General features: G+C 40.1%; 1 protein-coding gene across 1 annotated transcript in view; it reads left to right on the top strand.

Moving 5' to 3' along the window:
- Positions 1–14,989, top strand: part of LOC139268958 (protein phosphatase PTC7 homolog) — a 58,260-nt gene extending 43,271 nt beyond the window's left edge. Inside the window, exons 4-6 of the mRNA XM_070887851.1 lie at positions 1,864–1,987; positions 11,305–11,434; positions 12,385–14,989. Of these exons, the coding sequence (XP_070743952.1) occupies positions 1,864–1,987; positions 11,305–11,434; positions 12,385–12,443 (313 nt within the window). The 3' untranslated portion in view covers positions 12,444–14,989. The remainder of the gene's footprint in view (positions 1–1,863; positions 1,988–11,304; positions 11,435–12,384) is intronic.
- Positions 14,990–18,480: the final 3,491 nt, after the last annotated feature.

Genomic DNA, 18,480 nt, shown 5'->3' with positions numbered 1-18,480 from the left:
CATTCATGACTGATTAGGGCAGTTTTGGTGATGTGGGAGGAGTGGAACATCAATGGGAGAGATTCAATTAGTTACTGGAGAGATGGGCACAGATCGGTGTTCAAGTACTTTGGACGGGTAAAGGAGTTTGGAGTTGGAACGGTAGCCTGGAAGGTTGGAGGTTGAGTGTTTTTTTTTAATGGATGGGTGCAGTGGGGAATGGTTTTTGAAATGGACGGGAAGTGCCTTAGGTGGCCAACTAGTATGGGGGCCAGGAGAGAAGTTGCGTGGTCAGCAGTTTGGTGGAAATTAAGCAGGAGGTGGGTTGCATGGGCACGATAAGGTTAGAGAAGGTGTGGATGAGATGGAAGAAAAAGTAGAGAAACAGATGTTTACGGCTAAAGTATGACAGCTGGGGGAAAATTTCACTGGGCAAGCTGAAGGGGGTGGGGAAAACAGCAGAGATGGATGATCTCCATCTTGGTGACACAGAAATCCATGACCTTGATGATTTGAAGGTGGAAGGGACAGGAGACTTCATGGGTGGTTCTCCAAGATATTATGATCCATTCAACACATTGTGCATGGATATGGAACACGTGCATAAATGCTCATTACTAAACAGCACACTACCAGAGAAAACCAAGTTTCAGGAGAATAAATGGTTGGGAAGTGTCAACAGTTCCTTTTGAAGAACTGGGCTCTTACCTACCGGTACTTTAGAAATACCGTAGTTCTAGATCCAACAATTATTTTACTGTATAAAAGATTGTTACTCCTTCCCCATAAGTACAATTCTCAAGTTAACAAGATTACATTATAATACCAATGTTGCTAAGTACTTTTTTTTAAAAAAAGTTCCACAGAAACATCCAAAATCATGGCTCTTTACGAGTTCACATTCCAGTCACTGCTGAAATTTGCCAGCAGCACATAGTGTACAGCCAAGGAAAGTAAAACTGTATCTGGCATTGTTCCCAGTATGTAGCTTGGGGAAATCTAAATGAGCGACACTGGAGAGTCTCCATATGGCATTAGACTATACAGCAGAAATGGGCAAAATGTGCCAAAAATTAGTGGATTCCTGGACTTCGGTTTAATTCACAAACTAAATTTGTGTGATACTTATGGAGAAAGATAAATGTAATTAGCTTTCTGCAAGTGAATGAAGCTACTGCTCCCATAACAATCGACTGAAAATGCCTTTTCTGGCATATATTGCTTGAATTGTATTTGCAGTATTCACAAGTAGTTATGGAAAAAGATTTCGAAGAATTTAAGTACCAGTAAGCAATGTGGTTAAAGCAGCAGTGATTGCTTCGATCGGATCACTGTTTGAAAGAGGGAGGAACTTTTCGGAAAAGACGTTCAAATGTAGAGCATTTTATCTTTCCAAAATACAAACGAACATATTGTTTCAGAATTACATTTCCCTATCTTGACTATCTTTCATTCTTGTATAAACTTATCACACTTCATCCCGTTAAGACGTTGAGGATCATTCTTGCTCTCCTCTGCGCTGGCTCCAGGGTCTGGATTGTTCCTGGCGTCATGGTAACCAGACATGTGTGTAGTACTCTTATAGAAATCTTACAACTTCAGCATGATCTCCTGGTTTGCCATGGAAGTTGTGTCCTATTGCTTTATTGGCTTTGGTTAGAAAATTTCCTATAAATCGGCAATTCCAAATTTTCAGTGCTTTATAAATGAAAACGCATCACTACTTTCAATATGAATGACAGAGGAAATTTGAACAGTTGTCAAATTTACTAATGTGGTATCTGGGTTCTAGCAATAGTTGGAATAGAGCTTAGCTGCATAGCTATTTATTCTTGAGAATCTGTCAACTTGAGAACTTTCATCTAATAGTATCTGTCTTCACAGCCCTGATGCTGCTGACAGCACCTCCATTGATGTCCAACTAGGAGATATCATCTTGACAGCAACTGATGGTTTATTTGATAACATGCCTGACTACATGATCTTACAGGAGTTAAAGAAACTGAAGGTATTTTTGTCATACATTTACCTGTAAAATCCATTGGTGCTAAAAAAAAAAAAATCCCTTAAAGTAGATCCCTATTCCATGCTACATTTGATCATTTTGTAAGAACCTGATGTAGTGAACTGTAATTTTTCCACCGAGTCACTTGAAGCCATGTGAAATCTGAGAGGACCCAGTATATTTCACAGAACTGTTTTACAGACACTGGAAGACTTCTACGAAATGCAATTGATTGTGCTTAGCTTCAGAGACTCCATGGAAGAAAATGTTATCCATGCAAAATGCAAGTTCTAATAATGTATGATTTTCTTGTTTTCTTGCTCGGCATCACTCAGCTCAATTTACTAACTGGATCTCTCTTCCCCCAAACAGCTTCTAAACATATAAATGCATTTACTATATTTTATGTATTCATGCCGGGTACAACGTGAGCATTAGCTTATTGGATATTGAGTGGCAATCCATGAAATCTTCAATTATTGGATTTTCAGTTTAATAAGTCTGTTTAATGTCAAAATACCTTCTTACTACAGCTGTTCACCTGATGTGAAGCATGAGCTCTCATATTTGTGCCACTAAAGTAGTTGATTTTACCATATTTAAATGTAAAACTTAGATGCTTGTAGAACAGTCTGGAATATATTAAATACTGTACAGCAAAAAAAGCTTTCTATTTGCTAAGATGCTAGTTATTTAGTGATTATTTGACATTCAGCATAAAGTTATGATGGGAAATGGGACAAATACAGCTCCAACTTACATTTATATAGCATCTTTAATGTAGCACAAAAATCTTGGCTGACACTCCAGTGGAGTGCTGCACTGTCGGAAGTGCCGTCTTTCGGGTGAGACATTAAACCAAGACCCCTTATGCTCTCTCAGGTAGGTGTAAAAGATCCCATGGCATTATTTCAAAGAAGAGCGGGGGAGTTATCCCCAGTCTCCTGGCCAATATTTATCCCTCAAAACTTCACTAAAAACATTATCACACTGCTTTCTGGGAACAAATTGACTGTTGTTTCCTCCATTTCAAAAGTACTTAATTGACTGTAAAGTGTTTTGGGACGTCCTCAGGTCGTGAAAGGCGCTATATAAATGCAAATCTATTTTTCTTTGTAGAAAACTGTCCCAACATGTTTTACAGATGTATTTTTTTTTAATGAATGTCTATGCAAAGGATATTGGGTGAGGTGCCCAAAATCTTGGTCACAGAGGTATGTTTTAAGAAGGGCCTTGAAGGAGGAGACGGAGGCTTTAGGAAGGGAATTCAGGAGTATGAGCCTAAGCAGCTGAGTACGTGTCTGTCAGTAGTAGGTTAAAAAGTAGAGGATGCACAAGTGCAAGATGAAAGGCGTGTTTCTCAGGCTTTAAGAACATAAGAAAGAGGAGCAGGAGTAAGCCAGCTGGCCCCTCGAGCCTGCTCCGCTATTTAATAAGATAATGTCTGATCTGAACATGGACTCAGCTCCACTTCCCTGCCCGCTCCCCATAACCCTTTACTCCCTTATCACTCAAAAATCTGTCTATCTCTGCAATAAATATATTCAATGACACAGCCTCCACAGCTCACTGGGCAAAGGATTCCACAGATTTACAACCCTTGGTGAAGAAATTTTTCCTCATTTCAGATTTAAATGGGCGGCCCCTTATTCTGAGATTATGTCCCATAGTTTTAGTTTCCCCTATGAGTGGAAATATCCTCTCTGCATCCACCTTGTCGAACCCCCTCATTATCTTGTGTTTCGATAAGATCGTCTCTCATTCTTCTGAACTCCAATGAGTATAGGCCCAACCTACTCAACCTATCTTTATAAATCAACCCCCTCATCTTTGGAATCAACCTTGTGAACCTTCTCAATAGCCTCCATTGCAAGTAAATCCTTCCTTAAATATGGAGACCAAACTGTACGCAGTACTCTAGGTGTGGCCTCACCAACTCTGTACAGTTGTAGCAGGACTTCTCTGCTTTTATACAATAAAGGCCAACATTCCATTTGCCTTTCTGATTACTTGCTGTACCTGCATACTAACTTTTTGTGCTTCATGCACAAGGACCCCCAGGTCCCTCTGTACTGCAGCACTTTGCAATTTTCCTCCATTTAAATTATAATTTGCCTTTGTATTTTTTTCTGTCAGTTATTAAAGATGAAATAGCGCATTTGGAAAGCGGTGACAGGATCATTCCAAGTCAGCATGGATTTATGAAAGGGAAATCATGCTTGACAAATCTTTTAGAATTTTTGGAGGATGTAACTAGTAGAGTGAACAAGGGAGAACCAGTGAATGTGGTGTATTTGGACTTTCAAAAGGCTTTTGACAAGGTCCCACCCAAGAGATTAGTGTGCAAAATTAAAGCACATGGTATTGGGGGTAATGTATTGACGTGGATAGAGAACTGGTTGGCAGAGAGTCGGAATAAACGGGTCCTTTTCAGAATGGCAGGCAGTGACCAGTGGGGTGCCGCAGGGTTCAGTGCTGGGACCCCAGCTATTTACAATACACATCAATGATTTAGATGAAGGAATTGAATGCAATATCTCAAAGTTTGCAGATGATGGCGGCGTGAGCTGAGAGGAGGATGCCAAGAGGCTGCAGGGTGATTTGGACAGGTTAGGTGAGTGGGCAAATGCATTATAATGTGGATAACTGTGAGGTTATCCACTTTGGTGGCAATAACAGGAAGACAGAATATTATCTGAATGGTGACAGATTAGGTAAAGGGGAGTTGCAATGAGACCTGGGTGTCATGGTACATCAGTCATTGAAGTTTGGCATGCAGGTACAGCAGGCGGTGAAGAAGGCAAATAGCATGTTGGCCTTCATAGCTGGGGATTTGAGTATAGGAGCAGGGAGGTCTTACTGCAGTTGTACAGGGCCTTGGTGAGGCCACATCTGGAATATTGTTTTAGTTTTGGTCCCCTAATCTGAGGAAGGACATTCTTGCTATTGAGGAAATACACAAAGGTTCACCAGATTGATTCCTGGGATGGTAGGACTGACATATGAGGAGAGACTGGATCAACTGGGCTTGTATCCACTAGAGTTTAGAAGAATGAGAGGGGATCTCATAGAAACATATAAAATTCTGACGGGATTGGACAGGTTAGAGGCAGGAAGAATGTTCCCGTTGCTGGGGAGTTCCAGAACCAGGGGTCACAGTCTAAGAATAAGGGGTAAGCCATTTAGGACCGAGATGAGGAGAAACCTCTTCACTGAGTGGTTAACCTGTGGAATTCTCTACCACAGAAAGTTGTTGAGGCCAGTTCGTTAGATATATTCAAAAGGGAGTTAGATATGGCCCTAGCGGCCACAGAGATCAAGGGGTATGGAGAGAAAACAGGAAAAGGGGTACTGAGGTTGAATGATCAGCCATGATCTTATTAAATGGTGGTGCAGGCTCGAAGGGCCGAATGGCCTGCTCCTACACCTAATTTCTATGTTTCTATAACCTCACATTTTCCCACATTATACTCCATTTGCCAAATTTTTGCCCACTCACTTAGCCTGTCTGTATTGCTTTGCAGATGTTTTTGTGTCCTCACAATTTGCTTTCCCACCCATCTTTATCATCAGCAAACTTGGCTATATTACACTCTGCCCGTTCATCCAAGTCATTAATATAGATTGTAAATAGTTGAGGACCCAGCACCGATCCCTGCGGCACCCCATTACTCACTACCAACCGAAAAATGACCCATTTATCCTGACTCTGTTTTCTGTCAGTTAGCCAATCCTCTATCCATAATATATTACCCCCAACCCGTGAACTTTTATCTTGTGCAGTAACCTTTTATGTGGCACCTTATCGAATGCTTTCTGGAAATCCAAATACACCACATCCACTGGTTCCCCTTTATCCACCCTGCTCGTTACATCCTCAAAGAACTCCAGCAAATTTGTCAAACGTGATTTCCCTTTCATAAAGCCATGCTGACTCTGCGTGATTGAATTATGCTTTTCCAAATGTCCTGCGACTGCTTCCTTAATAATGAACTCCAGCATTTTCCCAATGACAGATGTTAGACTAATTGATCTATAGTTTCCTGCTTTTTGTCTGTCTCCTTTTTTCAATAGGAGCATCACATTTGCGATTTTCCAATCTGCTGGGATCGCGCTAGAATCCAGGGAATTTTGGTAGATTATAACCAATGCATCCACTATCTCTGTAGCCACTTCTTTTAAGACCGTAGGATGTAAGCCATCAGGTCCAGTGGACTTGTCCGCCTTTAGCCCCATGATTTTACCGAGTACTACTTCATTAGTGATAGTGAATGTAAGTTCCTTCCTCCCTATAGCCCCTTGATTATCCACTATTGGGATGTTTTTAGTGTCTTCTACTGTAAAGACCGATACAAAATATTTGTTCAACGTCTCTGCCATTTTCCTGTTCTTCATTATTAATTCCTCAGTCTCGTCCTCCTAGGGGACCAATATTTACTTTAGCCACTCTTTTCCTTTTAATGTACCTTTAGAAACTCTTACTATCTGTTTTTATATTTCATGCTAGTTTACTTTCATAATCTATCTTCTCTCTATCTTTTTTTTAGTTCTTTGCTGGCTTTTAAGTTTCCCAATCCTCTGGCCTCCCACTAGTCTTGGCCACATTGTATGCCGTTGTTTTCAATTTGATACCATCCCTTATTTCCATCTGACCTGTTAAAACACCAGCAAGTTCACACTGGGGAGAGCATTCACCTGCTCAGTGTGTGGGAAGGGATTCACTCAGTCACCCAACCTGCTGAGACACCAGCGAGTTCACAAGTGACTGCAGGAGTTGGATTCTGCTGTTGTTCACATCCCTACTGAATCGTGTTCATTCTGTTAGTTGATGTTTGTTTCTGCTGATAAACTCCAACCTAGTTGAAGGGTTAATATTTTGATATTTCAAATAAGTGTGTCATTATTTGATGTCCCCAAGATAATAGGAGACTTAATTGATATTCTGTTACTGACTGCTCCATTTTTGATCGGGGCGGAGGAGCAGTAAGAGATCGGGGCCCAGGAGAGGCGAGGGGGCCCAGAAGAGGTGAGGGCCCGGGGCAACACTGGCCAGCCCACACTGTGATCTATGGATAGTAGGAGCATGTCCGTGCGCAGAGCTTGGTCTCCAGTCGTCTTGGTTACCCCTTGCCACTGGATCAAGACCTAGCTCTGTCAAGCCCGTGGGGTAGCTGGTGTGCAATGGCCACCCCACGTTAAAAGAATCTACACACAGGCACCTTCCACCCTTCAGTATGTAGTTGGGACCTAGATTGTCAGGTCACTCATTGAAACATCTGTGAACTCATCCCTTTTTAGTGTGGAAGCGGGTCATCCTCAATACGAGGGACTGCCCAATACTAATACTAGTTAGCCACAGATGGTTATCCCTTCTCTTAGTCTTTCTTTCTCATTGGGATATATTTTTGTTGCAAGATATGAAATATCTCAAATATCTGCCACTGCTCATCAACCGTTCCATACTTTAATCTATTTTCCCTGTCCACTTTAGCCAACTCTGCCCTCATACCTTTGTAGTCTTTATTTAAGCATTGCAGGTGGTTGAGGAAATAAGGAGAGAGAAAAGAGAGTCACGATGGGATTTAAACATGTAGATGAGAACTTTACATTTGAGGCATTGGGAGACCATAAGCCACTATATCGGCGAGGTCAGGGATGATGGGGAAGCAGGACAGGGTGCAGAATAGAATACAGGCAGCAGAGTTTTGGATTAGCTAAAATTTAGAGGGTGGAGGATGAGAGACTGCCAGGAGAGCATTAGAGTAGTCAACTATCAAGATAAAGTCTTGAACAATCTGGCATAAATATTTCACATGGTACAATCCGATACTAGAGACTGCTGAACCATGGTTTCACCACTACCAGTAAACCCAATGCAAGTTCTTGCTGTTTAGCTAAACTGAAACTTGTCTTCTATAAATTATTTCTATTATAGCATTGGTTACGATATGAAAAGTAATATGGCAGTCCTTATTTTAATTGTTTACTATTCAAATTAGTTGTGGAATAGCAGAGACAAAGTAGTGCTGTCTGGCATGAAAGCCGCCACTCCCAGACATCAGCCTGGTTTTGTCTTGCAACTATAGCTTTAAAAAAAAACACTTGCCTTCTTGAACCTGTGACTCATGTTGAGTGTCATGGTTTGGGCTTTTTAACACTTTTCAGAAGTACCAAGCTACCCACCAGCAGCAATCACACTTGATTTCAGCAAAGTCTGCTAGGTTGCATACCTCCGAGCTAGCCATTACCTGATTTAGCAGTAATGCTGTGAATTGGAATGCATAATAGTCTCCCCGCCTCTCCAACTGGAAAATATGAAATGTTGGATCAACGAATCCATGATCTAAAAACAATGTACAGGGAAATGCTGTACGGTAAAATAGTAACTGGGACAGTAGTGGGTGGTTCTGCTTTTTTGGCAGCTGTATTAGTTGATCTAAGAACACAGCATCTGGCAGCTTTCAGCAACTGGCTAGCCATTATTGATTTGACATTTCACCAGACAGATTTCTGGCATATAACAATTAACAAATTACAAACAAATCTCCAAATAATCGCACACACGAAGTGTCCTCTGCATTATACAATCTTGTATCCGAAGCTGTCTAATTTTCATTGAGTGTTAGCAATTTATCCAATGGCCCCATAGTTTGAAATACTCAAACAATGCACTTAGAAACATAGAAAATAGGTGTAAGAGCAGGCCATTCAGCCCTTCGAGCCTGCACTGCCATTCAATATGATCATGGCTGATCATGCAACCAAAGTACACCACCCCTGCCTTCTCTCCATACCCCCGATCCCTTTAGCCGTAAGGGCCATATCTAACTCCCTTTTGAATATGTCCAACGAACTGGACTCAACAACTTTGTGACAGAGAATTCCACAGGTTCTCAACTCTCGATGAAAAAGTTTCTCCTCATCTCGGTCCTACATGGCTTACCCCTTATCTTTAGACTGTGACACCTGATTCTGGACTTTCCCAACATCGGGAACATTCTACCTGCATCTAACCTGTCCAGTCCCATTAGAATTTTATAAGTTTCTATGAGATTCCCTCATTCTTCTAAATTCCAGTGAGTATAAGTCTGGCCGATCCAGTCTTTCCTCATATGTCAATACTGCCATCCCGGGAATCAGTCTGGTGAACCTTCGCTGCACTCCCTCAATAGCAAGCATGTCCTTCCTCAGATTAGGAGACCAAAACTGCACACAATACTCTAGGTGTGGTCTCACCAAGGCCCTGTACAACTGCAGTAAGATCTCCCTGCTCCTATAATCAAATCCCCTTGCTATGAAGGCCAGCATGCCATTTGCTTCCTTTACTGCCTGCTGTACCTGCATGCCTACCTTCAATGACTGATATACCATGACACCCAGGTCTCTTTGCACCTCTCCTTTTACTAATCTGTTATCATTCAGATAATTTGCCTTCCTGTTTTTGTCACCAAAGTGGATAACCACACATTTATCCACATTATACTGCATCTGCCATGCATTTGCCCATTCACCTAACCTGTCCAAATCCCCCTGCAGCCTCTTAGCATCCTCCTCGCGGCTCACACTGCCACCCAGCATAGTGTCATCTGCAAACTTGGAGCTATTGCATTCAATTCCTTCGTCTAAATCATTAATGTATATTGTAACTAGCTGGGGTCCCAGCACTGAACCTTGTGGCACCCCACTAGTCACTGCCTGCCATTCTGAAAAGGACCCATTTATTCCAACTCTCTGCTTCTTGTCTGTCAACCAGTTCTCTATCCACGTCCGTACATTACCCCCAATACCATGTGCTTTAATTTTGCACTCCAATCTCTTGTGTGGGACCTTGTCAAAAGCCTTTTGAAAGTCCAAATACACCACATCCACTGGTACTCCCTTATCAACTCTACTAGTTACATCCTCAAAAAACTCTAGATTTGTTGAGCATAATTTCCCTTTCATAAATCCATGCTGACTGGGACCGATCCTGTCACTGCTTTCCAGATGCGCTGTTATTACATGTTTAATAATTGATTCCAGCATTTTCCCCATCACTGATGTCAAGCTAACCGGTCTATAATTCCCTGTTTTCTCTCTCCCTCCTTTTTTAAAAAGTGGAGTTACATTAGCTACCCTCCAATCCATAGGAACTGATCCAGAGTCCATGGAATGTTGGAAAATGACCACCAGTGCAACTACTATTTCTAGGCCACTTCCTTAAATACTCTGGGATGCAGACTATCCAGCCCTGGGGATTTATCAGCCTTCAGTCCCTTCAATTTCCCTAACATCATTTCCTGACTGATAAGGATTTCCCTCAGTTTCCCCCTTCTCGCTAGACCCTCGGTCCCCTAGCATTTTTGGGGGGTTATTTGTGTCTTCCTTAGTGAAGACAGAACTTAACTTGTTTTAACCCCTGGTAAAACATAGCAGGTGTTTATTTTGAGGTGGGGGGAGAGGGAGGAGGAGAGGGAGAGTTACCTTGATCAAGTGGCCATTCTTTCAGTGAGCTTCCATGTGACCCATTTGATCTTTGGGAGCATCACAGCCAAGCCAATACTGTTGTCATCTGGTATCATACATGTGCACTTTCTAGAATGGGATTACTGGAGAATTAAGAAGGATGGAAAGTGGGAAACCTCTTTTCCAGTCTGGGGACACTGAGGCTAATTGTAGCACCCCTAAAGCTGCACAGGTTGGCTAACTAAGGTTGCAGCATGTAGCACTACAAAGACTTTGGAAGTAAAATTTGTAAAACAAACCACCCATTTTATATTATTGGATAAGAATCTATCTCTGGAACAGGGCAAAATCTTGTATAAATAATTGTATTTAAAAAGGAAATATTCTACTGTAAATTCTGTTTTATATCGTGTGTAAAATAGCTATCTGCAACCTGAATGGTGAATACTACCCAAACATTGCTGTCTACATAATGTCGTAGGAAGGGCAATTGTACACAAATGCCTGTTCTGAGGGCATTACATTATCCTGTACACTAGTAAAGTGTCTCCTTTTGTTTAGGATTTGGGGGATGTACTACTAAATTTCCTTGAGCAGATTGGATTTCTACAAACAAGGGACCTGTGTAATAAAAGTATTAAGCAAAATGCAATTTTCTGTACACCTGGATTCTAGATTTTATTTAAGCCTTGTTTACCATTGTATTCTGTTGATCAGAACTGAATCTGATTTACATGGCACATTTCTGCTTCACCAGAATGTGCTAGACAGTATAATATGCCACATCAGTACTAGCTAGTGAATCCTGTGGAATTCTTGGTGTGATCATGTTCTTTTTAAATTACTTAAATATAATTATGACAATGTAATTGCAGAAGACCAATTACGAGAGTATTCAGCAAACAGCAAGGAGTATTGCAGAACAGGCTCATGAACTAGCATATGATCCAAACTATATGTCGCCATTTGCACAGTTTGCTTGTGATAATGGACTGAATGTACGAGGTAAGGACACTATAATTATTACTATGTGTCTACTTGTATAGAAAATATTAATCGATATACATCGGGGAACAATTGGAATGATTATTTGGAAATTAATTTTTGTGCTCAAGGTGAGGAATTTTCATGTTGAGGACCTTGTTCAAATAGCAGTATCAAGTATACACTGGTTGGGTATAATTTTGCTGTTAGCTGGAAAGTAGCTTCTTCCAGCCGCCTTGACTTTAGCCTCAGAACATGACCTTTGCTGCACCATTTTGGCATTTTCATATGCACCAGCTTCCCTTTGGCCTCTTAAGGTCGCAATACCACTGAAAATAAGTCTGACAAGTTATTGTTAAGATGCACAAAATGATTCCCTAATTTTGTATCAATTGGCAGTCTCACTCAAAATAGCTATTTTATCTCCACATCATATAAAGGTCTAAAAACTATAATTTGTTGTAATCCAGTACTGGACTCTCGGCTAGAAATCTAGTTTATGCATTCTTGACTCTTTTTAAGAATAGTTTAACAGCTCTTGGGTGAGTCAGTAGAGGAACACCATTATTTTTTTGAGGTGTGGTAAGAGATTAAATTTAATAATCATATCAGACAAGAATAAGACAACAACTTAAAAGTCTACAGTCCATATTCTCTTGGTTCTGGCTAAAGATGAAAATATAGTTGCTCAAATAGGGGATCCAAAAAAGAAAAAAACAAGGGCTATAAAGAGCCTGTTTACAAAAGTTTAATGTTGTTGTGCCATGATATGGTTGTAATTTTTCACCTTGTTTTTCCTGAGATCCTTTGTGATTTTAGCAGGAACCTTGTATATATTGGGGAAGGGAAGGGTCAAAATCTGAAGAGGTTTAAAGAGGAAGAATATACTTTTAACTGGTGTAGATAAAAGCCTGCTTCTATGAAAACTTGACGAATTGCAAATGATTGATCAGGTTTTTTTTGTGTTCCAGGAGGTAAACCAGATGACATCACTGTTCTACTGTCGATAGTAGCAGAATATACAGACTAACTATTTCAAAGACATGGACACTTTAACCTAAAATATCCTATTCCATATTTTCCTGCTGGCAGGACCTTGTTTTCCTGACTACAACTTCTCAAAGGCTAGCCATTCCCACAGCATAATCCCTCTTCAGTTCCTACAAAAGTTTAATACTAAAAACCACTATTTTGTCTGTTTACTGCCAGCAAGGTTTTTTTTAAGTTACCTTTCTAAATGTCCTTGAACACAGGAAAAAAAAAAAAATTGCAAAGGCCTCTTCCAGTACAACTTCAATAGGTCAGTAGTTCAGAAGGACTGTTGGTCTGTTACATTGAGTGTTGATGCCTGGTCTGTAGGTATATGGTGGTGGTTGAATAATTCCATGCTCATCATTAAATTAGATGCCACATACACAGATGGGCACCAGCACTGCTGCTTTAAAATCTTAAATTTTCAGTATTCCTTTCTGATAAGAAATGTAAAAATATCGAGAATCATTGCTGATTTATTTACACCCACCACATAATGTAAAATGCAGCCCCCAAGAAACTATTTGGAATTATGACTTAATTTCTTGCCTCTAATAGTTAACTGATTAATTTTCCTGGTGGCCGAAGGGCACAGAAAACTATTTTTGGATGGACTAGCTTAGCTACTCTGAATAGTTTTATGTAGAGAACAATTGGCTATCAAATATTTTAACGTGCAACCCATGGAGTGATTAAAGCCATGTTTAACTTTTTAACATGATAAATCAGGTAACATTTGATAAAGATATGTTCACTGTAATTTGTTTTAATATTTTCCTGTAGTCATGTTTATTTCATTGTAGCGGTGCTGTATATCATGACTTAATTTGTCACTTACATGTACCATGTACATGTCATATTTAAATAGACATGCTTGTAACAGGCATTTCATTTTATATTTTGTTAGTCACATGTAAACCAGAATAATTTGTACTCAATTCCTGGTTTTGCACACATTGTTTGCATTTATGTTCAGAGGTTGGATCTGAATTGCGGTTTTGTTTGGTTTTGCTGTCTGAATGCTTTGGAACAGAATTGCTTTTTTTCATAAATCCAGTATTTGGGTGAACGGCAGACAGTACAGATACTTCAAGCTGCTTGTCCATTTCTGATGATTATACCATTATTGCTTAAAATTATTCAGGAAACTTTCAGTTTTTATCAAAACTTGCAGTTTGACTGGGAAGGAGTTGGATTCTCAACTACATTTTTGGGAGTTATTTGTTCTACAGTATTAAAGTACTGAAATGCATTTGCCCAGATTGGAAAATTAAGCAACTCTATTTGTAGAAGTTCCTTTTGTTTTGTATATACTGCATTAAGTTACGATATAGTTAAAACTATTTTTCCAAAGAAAATTTCTCCCTTTTTAAGAATTGTGATAAACAAAATAGCTTTAATTTTCACAAGCGCCAGAATAGAGCTGCAAAACAATTCCGTAGTAGTCTTCCTTTTATTTCTAATTTGAATTTGTTTGTGGAGTTACTGGAGTTGGCTGCATGCACTGAATCTTGTTTTGAACTCTCCTAATTGTGGAACATGTTTTGTACAGATTAACCCAACTTGATGCAAAAATGAAGTTAGCTTACTTTAGGTTTTAACAGTCAACAGTTTAGGTTAGATATATTTCCTTATAGATTATGCACATTGACTACTTTCTTGGTAGGAAATTAAAGTGGCGTTGACGATATGAGGCCTTACATTTTACCAAAAAAACACATTGGGGTGGGGCATAATCCACCAGATGTTTGGTCTACTTTGAGCTTTAGTTCCAGCTTTATTTTTAAGAGGGTATTTTTGTATGAATAGATCCAAGTACAAAGACTTATTGTATGTGTGAAGATCAAATAAGCTGTTCGCCACACTTGAATGCTGGATTGCAAAATAAAATTGAAGCATGATTGTATTATTCCTAGTGGGAAAATGCCCTTCACATCCCTTTCTCTTGGTCCTGAGTGCACACCAAAGACCAGAATGCATTTTTCTCTTCCCTTCCCCTCAAAGAACCTATACTGTGTTTAAGCAATACTGTACTGAAACATTTTTGAAAAATATGCTTTAGGCTAGTGTTTTAATTTTAGACTCTGTTCTATAATGCACTACTATATTTGTAGGAGATTACGCTCTACTCGAGCAAAGTCTCCATTTTTTTAAACTAATGCTCCTTGCGCACAAGTAAATATAATTGGACAGTCTTGTTTACAGGCCTTTGACAATATTCTTCAAGGCAAGCTAACTTTTTTAAAGTATAATTTTCACAATTACCAGTGAAATTGTGAAAATTCACATCTTGTGTCCTTCATCAAGTTGGTTTGTTTTGGAGAAAGCATAGAAGAATAATTGGTGTGTGTTTGTGTACATATGAAGTATATAACTTGCCAAGAAAAGGGTACACCCTCAATGAAAGGGGATGTTTTTGATCACCTAAGTAACTGTAACTAGCATATGCTTCAACTGTAACGTAAATATAAATGCAGGAATAGTTGAGTACATATGTTGGAACGCTGTACAAATGAAATATTTAATAAAAGTATAGTATTTATACTAAGTGTTTTTTTCTTCCAGTATGCAATTTCGAATACTAGGAAATAAGAGTTCTCTCGTGCATATTTAAAAGTGACATTTTGTGTAACTTGCATGCCAACAATTTTTCAAGTGCAATTTTATTTCACTAAAAAAAACACGTGAATATATACTTGCCTATTGCATTAAAAAAATCATTTTATTGCTTCGCTAACTTGCAATTTTTTAAATTTACTATATTAAAGCAAGTATTAAGAACTTTTGAACACCATTGGATTTTGTTTATTAAAAAGTATCACACAGTATCTTTCATCAATAAAGCCACAGTATAGTGGAATGTCACTCAAAGTGGCATACTGATGAACACAATTTGAACCTGCATATTAATTTCTGTTGGTCTAAATAAAAAACAAACCTCTTGGTTGAATGTCCATATTCCATAGCCTATAAATAAAATGCCACTTAATATCTAGTCTGGGCAGGTGTGCAATACACGAGTTATCTTTTCAAACTGTTAGTGAATTGGAACAGAAATGCAACCTATATGATGGCGTCAAACAGTTGATCAAACTGAAAATTAAGTTGATTGTCATCACTTATATTATACAATCGCGTTGATTAAAATTAAGACATTTTAATATCTTAAATTGCTAACAATGTGGCAAATATGTACCACAAATCATTAATTGCAAATAAAGGTTTAGCATTGTTAAAAGCCATTAAAATTGGAAGATCCTTAAATTTCAATGTTGCCAACTCTACGCAAGTGTTGACTTTTATTCAGAGTTAATAAATGATCTAGATATATTTGTCGGGTGTTGAACGTAAACTTCAAGTTGTAAAAGTAAATCAACTTGCCACTTCTGCTCCAAGGGATGGACTCTGTTTCCCCACGACAAGTTATCGATGGTGTGTGTCCCCCCAGTGAGGCAATGAACCGTCCCTATCCCTCGTTCTCTTAGAGATGTATCTTTTCTCCTCTCTGATCCTCCACAACAATAAAACACCAACTCAAGTTTTTTCTAGTGATTAGTTACAAAGGTAGAATGTATCTACCGTCCTTCTTGGCTAGCAAGTGGCTCAGGGATATTTTAAAGGGGATAATTAGATTTTCTTTCATGCTTGTTTTCTTTCAAAATGAACAAGTTGTTAGAAATTATCAAATTGTAATATTTTTACTGCACTTGCAATCTTGAACTTGGGAGCAAAAGTGTTGGAGAATAAACAGTTAGTTTCCAGGGATTTCTTATAAAATTGGTGCTTATTTAAAATCCAAGACAAAATGTCATACCAGTCTAAAGAAATCCTCCTCCCCATGGATATGGTTCTGAATGAATACTTTGCGCCTGTTTTCACAAAAGAGAGGGGCGATACAGATGTTGCAATTGGAGGAGGAATGCGAAATATTAGATGAAATAAACTCGGAGGAAGTATTAAGGGGCTTAGCAGCTTTGAAAGTAGATAAATCCCCATGCCTGGATTAAATGTATCCCAGGCTGTTAAGAGAATCAAAAGGGGAAATAGCAGAGGCTCTATCCATCATTTTCCAATCCTCTCTGACTACAGGTGTGGTACTGGAGGACTGCTAATGTTGTACCTTTTTAAAAAGGGACAAAAGGATAGACTGAGTAATTACATCTGGTGGGAAAATGATTGGAAAAACTTCTGAGGGACAGGATAAATTTTCATTTAGAAAAACACGGATTAATCAAGGACAGTCAGCACAGATTTGTTAAGGGGAGGTTGTGTCTGACTAACTTAATTGCATTTTTTAAGGAGGTAACCAGGAGGTCGATGAGGGTAGTGCTTTTGATGTGTATATGGATTTTAACCAGGCTTTTGATAAGGTCCCACTTGGCAGGCTGTTCAGAAAAGTGAAAGCCCTTGGGATCCAGGGCAAAGTGGCAAGTTGGATCCAAAATTGGCTGAGGCAGAAAGCAAAGGGTAATTGTTGATGGGTGCTTGTGACTGGAAGGCTGTTTCCAGTGGGGTTCTGCAAGGCTCAGTACTAGGTCCCTTGCTCTTTGTGGTATATAAAGTGTGTGCTTATTTGCACTGTTTCTAGCTGATTGGCGCTCCATTATCACATGACCTGATTGCTAATTGGTCCCCTTGGAGGATAAGCCACACCCAGAAGTTTCTCTGGTGTGTAATTGGAGCTCAAGCTAAGTGATTTTGTAAAAAGTAATTCGAGCCATTGTGACTTCAGAACTCCTCTGCAAGCGGTCAGAGAGAGGATGGGGCTCCCAGCAAAAACCTCCCAAACCCCTGTCCCCAGCCCAAGTGCATGCCTCCCCTCCTCCAGCTGAAGTCCCTGACAACCCCAGCCTAAATTTCCCCCCAGCCCAAGTGCTGCCTCCCCCAGCTGAAGTCCCTTACCCCAGCGCAGGTGCATGACCTTACCCCCGGCACCCCGACCATAGATGGCGCATTGTGTGTTTGTCACGGATTGTTAACAGGTTTATTGGGTATGAAGTGAATAGTGACTTCCGGATTTCATCCACTGGGTGTAAAGGGGATTGGAAGAACATGAGACGTCTTCCCTCTCTTCCCCTCCCGCTTCCCTATTTCCCTCTCTCTTTGCCACCGCTGGGCCCCCCCACCCCATGTCTCTCTTTCCTCCCCACACTCTTTCCCCTCCCCCTCTCTCCCCCCTCCCCCACAACTGCCTGTCTTCGTGCGCCCCCCCACCTCTCCCACTACCTACGATGTTTTCTCTCCCACAGAAGGCTGCAATAATGCAAAGGCTGGAAGCAATATTTCAGCAGCGGACTACATGCAAACTCATAGGGGCCCCACTTCTGGCCTGCACATGTGCGAGAGGCTTCGGGGAGGGCGCTCAGAGGACGCAGGCGCAGATAAAACACTGCATATAGTCACTCTGATATATCAATGATTTAGACTTGAATGTAGGAAGTATGGTTAAGATGTTTCCAGATGATACTAAAATCGGCTGTGTGGTTGATAATTAAGAAGAAAGCGGTAGACTACAGGAAGATATCAATGAACTAGTCAGATAGGCAGAACAGTGGCAAATGGAATTCAATCCAGAGAAGCAGGTAAGGCATTTGGGGAGGGCTAACAAGGTAAGGGAATACACATTAAATGGTAGGACACTGAGTAGAGGAACAAATGGACCTTGGATTGCAGGTCCACAGATCCCTGAAGTTAGCAGGCCAGGTAGATAAGGTGGTTAAGAAGGCATACGGAATATTTGCCTTTATTAACTGAAGCATAGAATACAAGAGGAGGTTATGCTTCAACTGTATAAAATACTAGTTAGGACACAGCTAGAGTACTGTGTGCAGTTCTGGTCACCACATTACAGGAATTATGTGTTTGCACTAGAGAGAGTACAGAGGAAATTTTCGAGGATGTTGCCTGAACTGGAAAATTTTAGCTATGAGGAAAGATTGGATAGGCTGGGTTTGTTTTCTTTGGAACAGAGGCGGCTGAGAGAGACCTTAAAGTGTACAAAATTACGAGGGGCCTCGATAGTGTGAATAGGAAAT

The sequence above is a fragment of the Pristiophorus japonicus genome, chromosome 8 (genome assembly GCF_044704955.1).
Source record: "Pristiophorus japonicus isolate sPriJap1 chromosome 8, sPriJap1.hap1, whole genome shotgun sequence".
Lineage (NCBI taxonomy): Eukaryota > Metazoa > Chordata > Chondrichthyes > Pristiophoridae > Pristiophorus > Pristiophorus japonicus.
The sequence above is the reverse complement of the archived record's forward strand: the minus strand, read 5'-3'. Positions and strand labels throughout refer to the sequence as shown.